This window comes from Enhydra lutris, unplaced genomic scaffold, assembly GCF_002288905.1.
Source record: "Enhydra lutris kenyoni isolate GAN:26980312 unplaced genomic scaffold, ASM228890v2 scaffoldscaffold9, whole genome shotgun sequence".
Lineage (NCBI taxonomy): Eukaryota > Metazoa > Chordata > Mammalia > Carnivora > Mustelidae > Enhydra > Enhydra lutris.
Window position 1 is genome coordinate 27,331,701 of NW_019154093.1, and position 14,336 is coordinate 27,346,036.

Genomic DNA, 14,336 nt, shown 5'->3' on the forward strand with positions numbered 1-14,336 from the left:
GAAAATTGATTTAGTTAGTATGGGAGTAGGAGGGCTAGAAGGGCCTTCACAATCATCAAATGTCAGAAAGCTTTATGAGGAGACAATGTTTGACTTTACCTTTCTTTAATAAATGGGGCAAATAAGACAAAACAAGATTATTTATGGGGGGAGGTCTAAATTAAATATAAGGTACTATTAACTGTAAAAACATAATTATTATGAAGGACTACCCAAGAGAAAATAACAAAGATGTGTTGGAAATAGAATAGAAAAATATTGCCTAGAAAAATAGGAGAGAAAAAATAAATGCTAGTTAAGCATTAACCTGGCTAGGAATGAGCCCATTCTTAAATAAGTAAAGTTCTTCAGTTTCATGACCCAGTGACTCAGATTCTGTAAACTAAACACATATGTTCGTAAGTACTGCTCTTACATAAGATCTTTTAAGAAGCGTCTATATAAGATAATTTTTTAAAGATCATATTTTTATACTATAATATGCAGTAAATTGGGGCACCTGGGTGGCTCAGTTGGTTAAGCATTCAACTCTTGGTTTCGGCTCAGGTCATGATCTAAGAACTGTAAAGCTCAGAGATCTCAGGCTCCGTGCTCAGTGCAGTTTACTAAGGATTCTCATCCTTTCCCTCTGCCCCTCCCCCTTCTGTCTGTCTTTCTGTCTCTCTCTCTCTCTCCCAAGTAAATAAATAAATAAAATCATAAAAAAATAATATGCAGTAAATCATTTCAAAATTACTAAACTGGGTAGAACCATCTGTTTAGAAACTGAATTTTGAGCTAAATATGGGTGGGAAATCTAATTAAAAGTACAGTTTTATAAATACATTGTAATATAAAAAAATTTTTTTTAAAGTTTTTTTACCTGCCTACAATGATTGCAAATAGTTTCTGCACTGGCTTGAGAATTATCAACAAGAGAGGAACCGGAGCAGCTTGACACTGAGGAGAAGTGTGGAAACTCCTGATGTCTCTTTCATGAAGACAGTTTAGAGGATGCAATAGTGAAAGAGCAGAAATTCCTGTAACTTCTTTTATCTGTAGTTGTCTTGATAAAGAGTCATTCCACACAGTACGTTTTGGGGTAACCATCCCAATTTCCTTACATCTCGTGCTCAAGAGGCATCCTGGTCTTTCATTACTGAAGGTCTTAGAGAAAGAAAAATTTTCAGGCAGAAAAGTCAACCTATCATACTGATTTATTCCCAGACCCTGATACGTATTAACTATATGATTAATTTGTACTTGATGACAGTCTGGTGAGGTTACAGCTCGTGTGTTACATTTTCTCCAGTGGGCCAGCAAATGAAATCGGAAGAAAACACAGTTTCTAGTAGCAGATTGCAATCCATAGATTAAGTTCATCTTTCTTCTCCTTGATTATCTGGAACACACACACACAAAAGTAAGTTAAAAATATCTCTGGAAAATATGTATTTACAAAACTGGGAACATAACTCTTAAGAAATAGAGGTGTGTCAATTGTTCTTCCCCTGACATATTTCAGACTGAAGTACCTTGGGTTTCTACCACCACGCCCATGCAATAAAAACCAAACAGCTTTTACTCACTTTTTTTTTCCCCCTCTACAACACATCCTTAGAAATTTGTATTTTTTTTCTCCTTTTCATTTTTTAGTTTCAGCTGGGGGAAATCTTTTTATTTTAACAGTTAAATTACTGGGGAATAAGAAATGAATTAAAATAACAGTAGGTTTAGCAACTGGCAGTAAGTAAAGGGAAAAGCATGTAATGGAATAGTAAAATCTAAGTTTAAAAATGTATTTTTTAAAATACAATCTGATCCTTTCAAATATAATCCTCATACTACTGACTGGGTCCAAGATAGAATAAGATGAACTAGACTTATCCTCCCACTGAAAACAAATGAAAAAACAGAATAAATAAAACAATGGTTTCAACACACTGGACATCAGGCAATGAAGACCAGTGACCCCTGAGAGATGGAAAACAAATGTAATGATTCCTACAGTTGCCCCAGCTTCCTACCTAGAGAATTTCCAGGCCACTATGTAGACAGGGGAAACCTAGCACAGCCCAACAATGTTCCTAAATTGGAGAGATGAAGTTGGGAGTTCACGTAGGCCACAGAAACGAGACCCTGCAGAGCAGAGTACAAGAGAAGACACAACTGTGCAGAGAAAGAATTCCAGAAGGTGATAGGCAGGGAAATCTGCTTGGTGTCCTCAATTGAGTTCTAAACAGGGCATTCATGTGAAGAAAGTCCCTAAAGATGGGAAAGAATCACTTGACAGGATTAGAGGAGCAATATTCAGGGCCCGTGGAGGGCAGACAAGAGTGCCTATTTCTACCCTTCAAAGTGGAAAACCTCTGAATTCATGGGGCATTGGGTAGAGTACTCAGAAGAGTTTTGCCCCACTAGAGAAAAATTAGTCCTAGACTAAAAGCTACTCTGGCGTACCCAACCAAGATTAAAAGCAACACTAGCCATACCCAACCAAGATTAAAAGCAAGACTAAAAAAGATCAAACTGTTTTTAAGGAACTTAACCACACTCTAGAAAAAAGCTTAAAAACAGTTAAAAGAATATAAAAATATCTACCACTAATAAGGTAAAATTCATAATTAAAAATTACCAGCAGCCAAGATGCAGGATATGTGAACCATAATTAGGAAAAATAAAAACAGTCCCAAATAACATGAGCGACAGCACTGATTGATTAAGGATATTAAAGTAATTACAACTATATCCTATGTGTTTAGGAACTTAAAGGAAAATCTGAGAACGTTATGTAGAGACATGGAATATGTTTTTTTAAAAAGACCTACAAAGAACATCGAGACAAGAAAAGTACAATGCCTTCAATGAAAATTACAGTGAATGACACTAAGAGCAGATTAGATATTGTAACAATGAAATAAAAACTTGTGAACTTGACATATCAATAGGGACCAAGAAAACCAAAATAAAAAACCAAGGGGGGGAAAAAAAGGCACAGAGCATCAGGAAGATATAGGATAAGTCAAGTGGCCTAATATATGTATAACTGGAGTCCCTGAAAAGAGGGGAAGGGTGGTAGTAGATAGATAGATAGATAGATAGATAGAAAAAAGGAGGGAAGGAGGGAGGGAGGAAGTGAGGAAGGAAGGAAGGAAGAAAGAAAGAAAGAAAGAGAGAGAAAAAGAAAAACTTGGGAAAATAATGGCCAACATTTTCCAAATTTCATGAAAACTGTAAACCCACAAATCTAAGAAATTTAAAAAGCCATACACATAGTAAACCAAAGGAAACTTACTTAAAGACATATCTTAATCAAATTTCTTAAAACAAGTGGAAGAGAAAAAATTAAATTTCACACCTTTGATAAAATGGACCAATTCCTTGACAAACACAAACTACCAAAGCTAATTCAGAAAGAAATGGATACATCTGAAAAGCCTTATATTTATTTTTTTAAATTGAACTTGTAGTTAAAAACCTTCCTGCAAAGAAAGCTCCCAGCCCAAATAGCTTCACTAGGCAATTCTACCAAACATTTAAGAAAGAATTAATAAAAATTCTATTCAAACTCTTCCAGCAAATTGAAAAGAAATTAATAGTTTATATTTTATTCCATAAAATCTGCATTACTGTGATACTAAAGCCAGAAAAAAATTACAAGACTATAGAGTAATATCTCTCATGAACATAGATACAAAACAACATTTTAGAAAATCGAATTCAACAATATATAAAAAGACTACTTCATAACCATCTGAGATGTGTCCCAGGAATGTAAGTTTGAATAAAAATTCATAAAGCAATGTAATCCACCCTATTTATTGAAAAAGAAACACTACCTGATCATCTCAATAAAGAAAAAGCATTTTTTTAAAGATTTTATTTATTTGTCAGAGGGAGAGAGCAAGAGAGCACAAGCAGGGGGAGCCACAAGCAGAGGGAGAAGTAGGATGCCCGCTGAGCAAGGAGCACAATGCAGCACTTGACCCCAGGACCCCAGGACCATGACCTGAGCTGAAGGCAGACACTTAACTGACTGAGCCACCAGGGTGCCCTAGAAAAAGCATTTGATAAAATTCCACATCCAACCCTGATAAAAAACAAAAAACAAAACAAAAAAAATCTCTCAGTAAACTACAACACCTCTAGAAAACTATAACCAACAGCGTATTTATTGGAGAAAGAATATAGTTTCCTCCTAAGAGGAATAAATGTCTAATTAAATAAATGGCACACAGACAAGCAACATATAAGCTAAGTGGCCTTAATGCCTACGTAACATGATCATCTATTTTTAAAATCCAAAGATGGGGCGCCTGGGTGGCTCAGTGGGTTGAAGCCTCTGCCTTTGGCTCAGGTAATGATGCTCAGGTCATGATCCTAGGGTCCTGGGATCCAGCCCCGCATCGGGCTCTCTGCTCAGCAGGGAGCCTGCTTCCCTTCCTCTCTCTGCCTGCCTCTCTGCCTACTTGTGATCTCTGTCAAATAAATAAATAAAATCTTTAAAAAAAAATAAAATAAATTTTAAAAAGAATCCAAAGATATCATAATGAATTTAGTTAGGGGGCAGGATACAAAAGCAATATACAAAAACAATTTTATCTCTATATACTATCAAGTGATAGAAGCCAGACCCTTACATCCTCCAAAAAAGTGCACACTCTATGATTCCAGCTCTATAATATAAACTGTAGAAAATGCAAAATAATTTATATTTCAAAGAGATCAATGATTGCCTAAGGATGGGAAGGTAAAAATCAGGAAAGAGATTATAAAGTTTTGGAGATAACAAATATGTTCACTATTTTTACTGTAGTGTTCGTTTCACAGCTTTACACACATGCCAAAACTTATACTACAAAGCTTAAATATGTACAATTTATATCAATTACATATCAATTGAACTATTTTTCAAAAGATACTAAAAAGAGACAACAATAAAATGCAATGTGTGAACTCTGATTAGAAGTTAGTTTGAAAGAAAAAAAAACAGCTTTAGGAGATAACTGGGACTCTGGGGAAATTTACACATGGATTTGCTTTTAGGTTATTTTAGGTAAGTACTGCTTATTAGATGATAATGATGTGGTTATGTAGGTTAATATCTTATACCTGACTGAGTACTCGCTGAAGTAGCTCTTTATGATGAATAAAATTCATCATTTCAAATTATATAATGAAAACACACACGCGCGCACGCGCGACATAAAGCCAATGTAGTAAAATATTAACGATCGTATCTAAGTCATATTTATAGATGTGTTCATTAAAATTTTTTTCAACTTGGGACGCCTGGGTGGCTCAGTTGGTTGAGCGGCTGCCTTCGGCTCAGGTCATGATCCCGGCGTCCTGGGATCGAGTCCCACATCGGGCTCCTTGCTCATCAGGGAGCCTGCTTCTCCCTCTGCCTCTGCCTGCCATTCTGTCTGCCTGTGCTTGCTCTCTCTCCCTCTCTCTCTCTCTCTCTGACAAATAAATAAATAAATAAATCTTTAAAAAAAAATTTTTTTTTTCAACTTTTCTGCTTCAAAATCTTCACAATAAAGGTTGGAGGAAAATATGTAAATCTAACTCAAACTAAACTAATACAATATTATCTAGAAAGATGCTTCAGAACATCAGTTTTAATAAGCCACATTACCTATATATCAAGCTATTTGAAAGTCACTCAAAATTTGTATATACTTTATATATTCCAACCTTGAATTAACATATCATGTGAATAAATGGCATGCTAAGTAAACATCAATTCCAAGTAAACCTTTTGGAATCACTATCCATTTTAAATCAGAGTCCAGACTTGATACATAATAATCTGATGTTATTAACAAGACACTTTCCAGGTTTTTTTTTTTTTTTTTGGAACGAGGCTGAATGTAGTAAAATAACTGAGGCTTAAAAATCATTTCAAAATTAGTATTTGAGTAGCTAGTAAGGTTCTTCATCAGCTAGGTAGCTTGTGAGTTACAGATGCAGCATAAAATCCAGTCCCTGCCTTCATGGATGTTATGGAGTTGATGGGGAAAATGTATCTAAGCAAGACTATTAAGGGATATTAAGATATAGTTCCTCATTAAGTGTCACGCATTAAATGAATTTTTAAAAAAGAAAGGAAATCCATGAGTAGCAGAAGAGTTCAAGGCAACTCTTCTTTTTTATGCCATATGGAAAGATGGAGAAAAAAATTGTTTCAAATGGGAAAATATACTTAAGGTTTAAAAATTTGCTAGAAGCCAAACTGCAAAAACAACACAAACCCACATTCTTAGATCCTTTACTATAGGAGATAAGCTTCAGACACTTGCCCGACCACACTCCCTTTATAATGGCATCCTACAGCCTCAACTTAAGGGACAGGGCCGGACTTTCAATCTTTCCCAGTGGCCCCTGCCACTGGCCACAGAACCAGGAGTGGATATGCGACACAGAAAAGACTTTTGGTGAGGCGGTGTCAGGCAAAGGAGTAAAGGCATGTATAAACTGAGTTATAGTTGGTGCTATGGCAACACAAAGCAATATGCAAGCACGAACTGCAAACAAAAACCTTTACAAAAGAAAGAGGTCAACAGAAAGGACAATGGAATCAATGTGAGGAAAGGAAAAGATCGCGAAGTCTCAGGGAGAAAAAAAGGATGGGGGGCAAGATTCAAACCATCCTGTTCCCAAGAGCCCACTGTACTTCTAAATTTAACTGAGCTTCATGAGCTTTTATTTTCTTCCAAAAACAATTCCCTCTCTTCAAAGAGTTTCTGTATCTTGTAAATAAGTGATCTCTGACTTAGGAAGTTACACGGTGTAAGTTACACCTTTCATATACATGCTGATAACATTTTGACATTACACATGCTGCTTATTAGAATTAGCTAAGGGTTCCTTCTAGACTTTGTAAAGCCAAACTCCCAATTTTCAACACTGAATCAGTTCCAGATAATCAGTTCTGGGTAATCTCTGCAGTGACTTTACCATACAAAAGATCTCAATCCACATGAAATCAGTCATGTCAATTCTGCCTCCTTAATATCTCAATCTACCCTTTCCTGGGCTCTGTGGCCTTAAATTGTGGATTACTATATACCCTCCACTCTCTCTGCCTATTAAACCACCAACTCCTTCCCCTCCAGCTCATCACCACCCCCAAACTAGAACTAAGCAATCTTTCTAAAATGCAAATCAGACAACAGAATCCTACTCCCACAACTCACATAAAGTCCTACACTGTTAAGTACTATCCAGCCATTTTTTAAAAATTGGAGATCTGTGTAATGGCAAAAAGAGACACGAATCTTAAAAATTCTTAAAAATAACAACAAATGCTACTTGCAAAAATTCTGTAGATCAGGAATGGCAAATTCAGATGTGTAAACCGGCGCGGCACGACAGAAATTTCTGCAATGATAGAAATGTGTCTGCGTTGTTCAATATGGTAGCTCCTACCTATTGCTACTGAGCACTCAAAATGTGGCTGGTGTGACTGAGGAACAGAATTCTTAATGAACTCAACTTTAGTTCATTTGAAACAAAATGGCCATAGGTGACGAGTGGCTACTGTACTCAATAGCGCAAGTCTGTAGGGTCCAGGCAAAGTCATACTTAAGTAAATGCAGATTCATGTCCACCTAAAGAAGATGCAACAAGTGTAAAGGAACTTGAGCTTAGTGTTACCACAGTTCAGTATTTTCAAGAAAAGTCAGAAATTCAAGCTTAATGTGAAAAAGTTATCAGTTTTAAAAATGCTGGCAAAGAACTTAAAAAACAAACAAACAAAAACCTTTTTAACCACCTCGGCCCAACAAACCTACACTAGACCCCATTCAGTTTTTGATCTCTGAATGATGTTATTCATTCATTAAATATTTAATGAGTGCCTCCTACATGCCATACCACATGCCATTCTGGATTTTTGAGATACCACAGAAAATAAAGCAAACAAAAATCTCTGCCCAACTTACAAAAATAGCAATGCTGAAATATGCTAGTATATATAGATAATAAATAAATCTAAAGCAAAACACAGCAAACTATTCATTATGGTTATTTTGAGTGGCAGAATGGTGGATGTAAAGGATTTAGTATTTTCATCTCATGTATTTCTGTGCTGTTTAAATTTTTACAGGATGTATTGTTACTCTTATAAGCCCCAAAACCAATAAAGGCAACTACTTTTGTAATTTCCAGTGATTTCCATGGGCTTCCATAAACTCCTCTGTATAGAAGACCAAGCCTCTCATAACACCACCTCCCACTGTTTCTCCAGGCATCTTACCCCAGCTCTCCCTCGCCCATTCCTAAGCTCTAGACCCACTGATTTACTTATACCCTTCAGAAAAGCTCGCGTCTCTATTTCTATGCACATCTATGACACTGCTTAGCTCTGTGACTACTGCAAGCAAACTCCCGCTCATCTCTCATGTCTTGAGTGAAATCTTTAACAAATTTTGACACAGAAGGTATAAGCAAAAGCCCCAAACATTACATGAACATAACTAGAAACATTATCATCTGTTTCACTGACAGTCAAGTGTCATTTAGAACAGAAATAGTGCCTGATATTTTGCAATCCCTCGTTTATCCTTAAGAAAGGGTAAAGGATTAGGGAAGAAATCTATTTATATGTTTTCAAAGAGCCAACACTAGTCTACACAGAGCCTAAGAAAGAATCAGGGTTGACACTTCCTCTTCAAAGAACCGCAGCAGGTCAACAAACATAGCTGGCAAACTTCTAAGATTACTAAATTAATGATGTGAGAAAAATCACACAACTTGGATTGTTAGCCTCTAAGAACATTTCAGATCCTTAATTCTTCAAGTGCCATCTCAGAACGAGCAAGGACAGCACTCACTGGCACTCGCAGCCGAAGCCTGGAAGACAGTTTTAACAACTCTGCTGAAAATGACTATTTCTTCTCTGGTTTCTATGGAAACAGCTGTCAGATTGGCAAAAATAGGACGTGTACTTTAAAATAATCAAGCAAAGTACACCCATGATGGAAGACTTTTTAAAAAATAAACAAATAAATTGGAAGGCAACAGACTTGGTTCTTAAGCTTCCAAATGCCAGGCTGCACCCCTTCGCCCCCACGCCTGAGAGGATGGAGAGAGACCCACATCACTTTCTCGAGGGTTACACAGCACTGGCTGCAGTCACTAGAGCCCGTCAGTCCCTGAGTTCCCCATGAGCTATTCTCATCGCCCGGGACTCAAGTTTCTCACTGAGGACCGCAGAGCGCAACAACACCGTTGCTCCTCTTTACGCAGGCAAGTGACATTTCTTTAAAGAGTGTAAAGAGCAGCATCCGTAGACGACTTCATGAAGGAATTATCACAACTCCGGGGAACTGTTTCGACAGGAAATGTTCCGTTCTTCGTGGCAGGGCTTAGGCAGGAAAACTTTTATGCTCTCGGCTTTCAGAGGGAGGAGGTAAGAGAGGGATTGCCTCCCGGGCTGCTTCAGGCGGCTAGAAGCGGTTTTCCACGGGGGAAGGTGTCAGTGTGAGGCACGCCGGGCTGCGTTAATTATACTACTTTAAACAGACAGACAGACAGCCGCTGAAGAGAGGGAGAGGCAGGGTTCTCTTCCCGGAAACCACATCCACCTGCCGACTTGCACTTCCCCGGCTGGCTGGGCATCCTGGGGTCCCTGCACTTCACGCCGGGAGGGGAGGGACGGCTGAGGAGGGGCTCTCCCGTACCCCTTTTCCACTCGCCCCTCTCCCCCGACCGCAGACGCCGGCCCTCCCCACTTCCGCCCGGACGCCCCTTCGTCCCTGCCCCCCAGGCTCCGCCACCCCAACCTTCCCTTCGGTGCTCACGAGCCCCGCCCCTCACCCCGCCCCCGCCCCCGAAGTCCTTCCACCTCGAAGTCCTTCCACCCCAACTCGAGCACTCTGCCCCCTCCCCTTGGGCCCGGCCCAACTCGTAAAAGAAGGGCAAACGCGTCCCCACCAGGACAGACCCTAGCAGTGGCGAAAACGAAGACTCCGCCGACCGGACCTTTGCGCAAGCGCCTACCCCATCGCAGAAGCCCCGCCTCCTCACTTCCTGCCTCCTGTCCGGGCCGGGGCGCCTTTTGCTCCGCCCACACCCGCAGAGTAGTCCCCCTAGCGGGCCACTGACCGGGAGCCCACGGAGGCGCTCTCACGCCCCCGCGTGGCCGGAGGAGGGACGTGGCTGCGGGCTAGGCTGTTTGCCTGTCAGGTCTTCCCTCGTGTCCTTGGAACCTGGTTTGGGACCTCTAAAGAATGATCCAGGCAAGGCTGTGACGGCTCAAGAGTCTACGGCAGGGCCGGCCAAAGGGAAAGAGACTCGAGGGCTGCCGAAAGACTAAGGTTTCTTGGTTTTGAAGTTGCACTGATGAAAGTAGCCTCTGGAGTGAGAGCTCTCTGCTTCACGTGACTTCACATGACTTCCGGAACGACGCATTTTAAGAAAAATGAAGTACAACCTGAAGCAGCTGGAAGTTCGTTGAAAATAACTAGCTACAAAACAATGCGTCTAGTATGTATGGTTTATGCCACCAAAAAATACTTATCCAGCACCAAGTGTGTTCTAGGTGCCAGGGGTGCAGCAGTGAACAAGAGAAGGACGTGACTTTCATGGAGTTTGTATACACAGTGAGGAGATCTAGGCAGTGAGCAAACGAACAAGGAAATAAACACGGTATCAGATAGTGGTATGATTCTGTATTTGTGAGATTGGTATTCTGCGCACGATGAAAAACATCCTAAAACACTAAGGACACCTTTAGAGGATTATAAGGTTTTAAAGATTATAGGCACTATTTTCTTTAGCCTTGCTTATTTGTGTTTTCTAATTTGCCTTTTACTTTGAAGGAACTATCCTGGCAGATCCCTGATCACTGATTACCTGAAAATGGAAGTGGCAGGTCCCTGAATCTTCATGGGCTTTTCTGAAGGGCATGTGTCTGACCAAGGGTTGCAATGTGCTAGCTATCTCCTGCTCAGCATGCCTGAGGAGCACGCTGCTATCAGTGTAACAGATGGGGTGGGGCTCTCTGCGATGTCCAGGTGGTTCAGATCCTTTTGGACTGTATTATGACAGATCACCAAGATGGTGCAGTGACTGTCATCAGGTCAACTACATGGTTAAGTCCACAGTCAATAAACTGTTCTCCTGGTTTCTGAAGCGGCCAGACTGGCAAATTAAATGGAGATATGACAGGACAACTACTCTGTATACTTTAGGTATTTTTTTTTTTCTAAGATTTTATTTATTTATTTGACAGACAGAGATCACAAGTAGGCAGAGAGGCGGGGGGGGGGGGGGGGGGGGGGGAAGCAGGCCCCCTTCCAAGCAGAGAGCCCAATGCAGGGCCCAATCTCAGGACCCCGGGATCACCGAAGGCAGAGGCTTTAACCCACTGAGCCACCCAGGCACCCCTCCTTTAGATCTTTAATGGTGGCATTAATCTCTACCATCCTCCTCCTGTCCCCTTGGGTGAAATATTGGTTTTGCTTTATTAGCTCATCTTGGTAGGGAAGGGACAGTTTTAGTGGCTTTCCTTGGTCTTCCCCACCATGACTACTCAAGGCCAAGGACCTAATGTGGAGCTTGCTCTCAATATATCATCCCAATAATACACTCAGGGACTGAGGAAAGACCAACGGATGGGTCTGTGCTCCCATGGACTCGTCGAAAGCTGGATATCATCCAGGACTCTGCTTACCACGTGACCCCCGTAATTACAGAGGGACCAGGATAACACTTTGGGTTTCTGGCTAATGAGATCCTTTCAGACCCTGCAAAATTTCTGGGTGTTTCTCTTTCCCCAACATACAGCTAGCCATGAAAATGGTCACAGTCCATAGAGTAATCATTATAGTAGATATTTGTTTCCATGTTGCAGCGTCCTTCCTAAAGACTCAGCCACCTCTTCAGTTGATGGGTTCTGTGGTTTTGGTCTGAAGATTGACTGAGATCTGAGAACTGAACAAGAAGCATGACTTTTTTATTAGGACAACCACCTTCAGACTCCTGCTCCCCCATTCTTGCCTTCTTCTGGTTATAGATATTAAGCAGCACCCTGCTAGCTGCCCATCTAGTTTTCCCCTAGGCCCACCTTATACTATTAAATACCTTCAGAGCCCCGGAAGATCCAATTCCCTGCGAAGCCTCTCTTAACTTGGCAGCTTTTCTGGTAATTACAGCCTCCAGGCTTCTGGTGGTGAAGGCCACCACCTGGCTTCTGTGGCCCCAGGATGCTGTCATTACCAACCAAGATATTACCAACCCCAGCCCTATGACTGCTTCTCTTCCCATCATCCCTGGCCTGCAGAAAAGAACCCCCTCTGAACTTCTTAGTGATGCTGGTACTTCTCTCACTAGTGCATTTCCCATCGCCATTGTGGATGGTCTGTCCTTTGGACCTCCCGTGGAGCATACCCATCTGTCTGGTCTTCTGGCTCCACAAGAAATCCTTCCAGCAGGCCCACTTCTCTCGGGACCTTCTTTTCTTCCTCAACAGTCTGCTAGGACAATTCAGCGGCCTTCCTCCCTAGAGACTTCCCTTGGCAAAGACTGATATAATCTGCCTCATCCAAAATATGCTTTTTCCCCAGGAACAGCATGCATCCAGTGACTGGTTAATTTAGGGGATACAAAGGCCTAGCCCCTGTGCCTCAGTTGAGGACAACACTACAAGGTCACCACACTTCCAGAACTCTCCATAGGATTGTCTGAGAAGCACCATTTCTCCGTCTGCCCAGTCCTCTACCCCTCACTTGTGGGTGTTGTCCCTGAGGACCCCTCCATCGCACCCCCAACAACTCTGCACACAGAGACTTATCTCAGAGGCTGTTTCCAGGGAACCCAACCCAGGGTAACTCAGTTTTTTCCAGAGGTAGAAGCTGCCTGGATACAGAGAGACTTTCATCTACACCTCCCAGAGGAAGTACCAGAAGCTGAATCCTCAGTTAAAGAGAGAGTAACTGAAGAATTGTGAAGCTCAGCTTGGTTTAAAACCAGCTGTAGACAGTAGCTCAATAGACTACGTAACTCTCTGCTGATCTCGATTCATTTTGAGAGCCAAGCAAGGTGGCCATGGGATTTGATAAGGGTCACACACTTGATAGGCTGCAGTGACCCGGTGATACGTTGACTGAAGGGAACTTTCATTTTTCTTGAACATGGGCCAGGCAGGACTGTTCTAAACATTGGAACAGACCGGTTCTGATTCTGAAATGACCCCAGTGAGGACAACTACGGCATCTCCATTTGCCTGTTCCACTTCAACAAACACTCGCTCAGCATTTTCTTCATCCACAGGCTTGAATGATTTCACTTTTTCTTCTGGTAACCCAGCCTTTCTTCCCACAGAACACAATCAGGCATCAGGCATACCTTTAGTTTTTTCTCCTTTTTTTTTTTTTTTTTTTTTTTTTTTGGTTTGAAGAGAGTAGTCACACCAAGTTCTAGTGTGTTGTTTTCATAAATTGTCACCTGGATTGTTAGGCTCCCACTTGCTGAGTGGTCTCTGTGACTTGGTCTCATGCCATTTGTCCAAATGGCAGCCACCTGGCCTCGGGTCCTGAAGTTGGGGCCAAAATGATGCAATGTGGGTCAGCAACTGCAAGCCAGGTCCTAGAGGAAGCCCATCGCTTCGACATGTCCTTTGCTCCTTCCCCAGGAATGAATTCTCCAGAGATATCAGTGGAGCACTCTTTTAAGAGTCAGCACAAACTATTATTCCTTTATTATAGAAGTAAACTATTAATACCAAGAAAAATCAAACAAGTGAAAAGTGCCCTTAACCCACTACTCACAGATAATTAATCACTGTCAACACTCTGATATGCAACTCTCTTGAAATGCAAGATTAAAATTACTTTAGATATTTGAAACTTTGATAGAATGAAAGGGTCCTCACTGTCCTTTTAATGTGCATTCCCTTGATTTTTCATCGATGTAAACATTTTCCTGCTTATATGCTGTTTGGATTTCTTCTTTGGCAAATATCCTTACCATTTGTAAGCATGTATCCCTTTGTATCCTTCTTGTATCCTTTTTTTATCCATTTGTATCCTTACCAAATATCCTTACCCATTTGTCTATCAAACATTCCTTTTAATCTTATTGTCTTGTGAAAGCGCTTTATATACTTAAGAATTTTCTGTCATTTATGTAATAAACATTTCCCCTGCTTGGTATTTGTCTTTCAGCTTTGTTAATTTGTATCCGCAGATACGCAAACTTTAAAAAATTTTGATAGAAACAAATCTGTCTTTTCATCATGGTTTCTGCCTTTAAGATTATATTTATAGTCTATCTCAAGCCCAACATTATATATTTACCAATATTTTCTTCTTGTATTTAATGACTTTGTTCTTTTTTCTTTCATTAAT

The 14,336-nt window shown here is 40.7% G+C and overlaps 1 protein-coding gene across 6 annotated transcripts in view; it reads right to left on the bottom strand.

Moving 5' to 3' along the window:
• LOC111143490 (OMA1 zinc metallopeptidase) overlaps nt 1-10,151 on the bottom strand; it is a 97,720-nt gene extending 87,569 nt beyond the window's left edge. For 2 of the 6 annotated variants that reach the window (XM_022497286.1, XM_022497291.1), the window contains exons 1-2: nt 8,740-9,665; nt 863-1,381 (exon numbers count right to left, since the gene is read on the bottom strand). In XM_022497286.1, coding sequence (XP_022352994.1) covers nt 863-1,362 — 500 coding nt within the window. In that variant the 5' untranslated portion in view covers nt 1,363-1,381; nt 8,740-9,665. Of the gene's footprint in view, nt 1-862; nt 1,382-8,739; nt 9,666-9,931; nt 9,976-10,092 lie in introns of those variants that run through there. The other 4 variants (XM_022497289.1, XM_022497288.1, XM_022497290.1 and 1 more) reach the window with 4 other exon arrangements.
• Nucleotides 10,152-14,336: the final 4,185 nt, after the last annotated feature.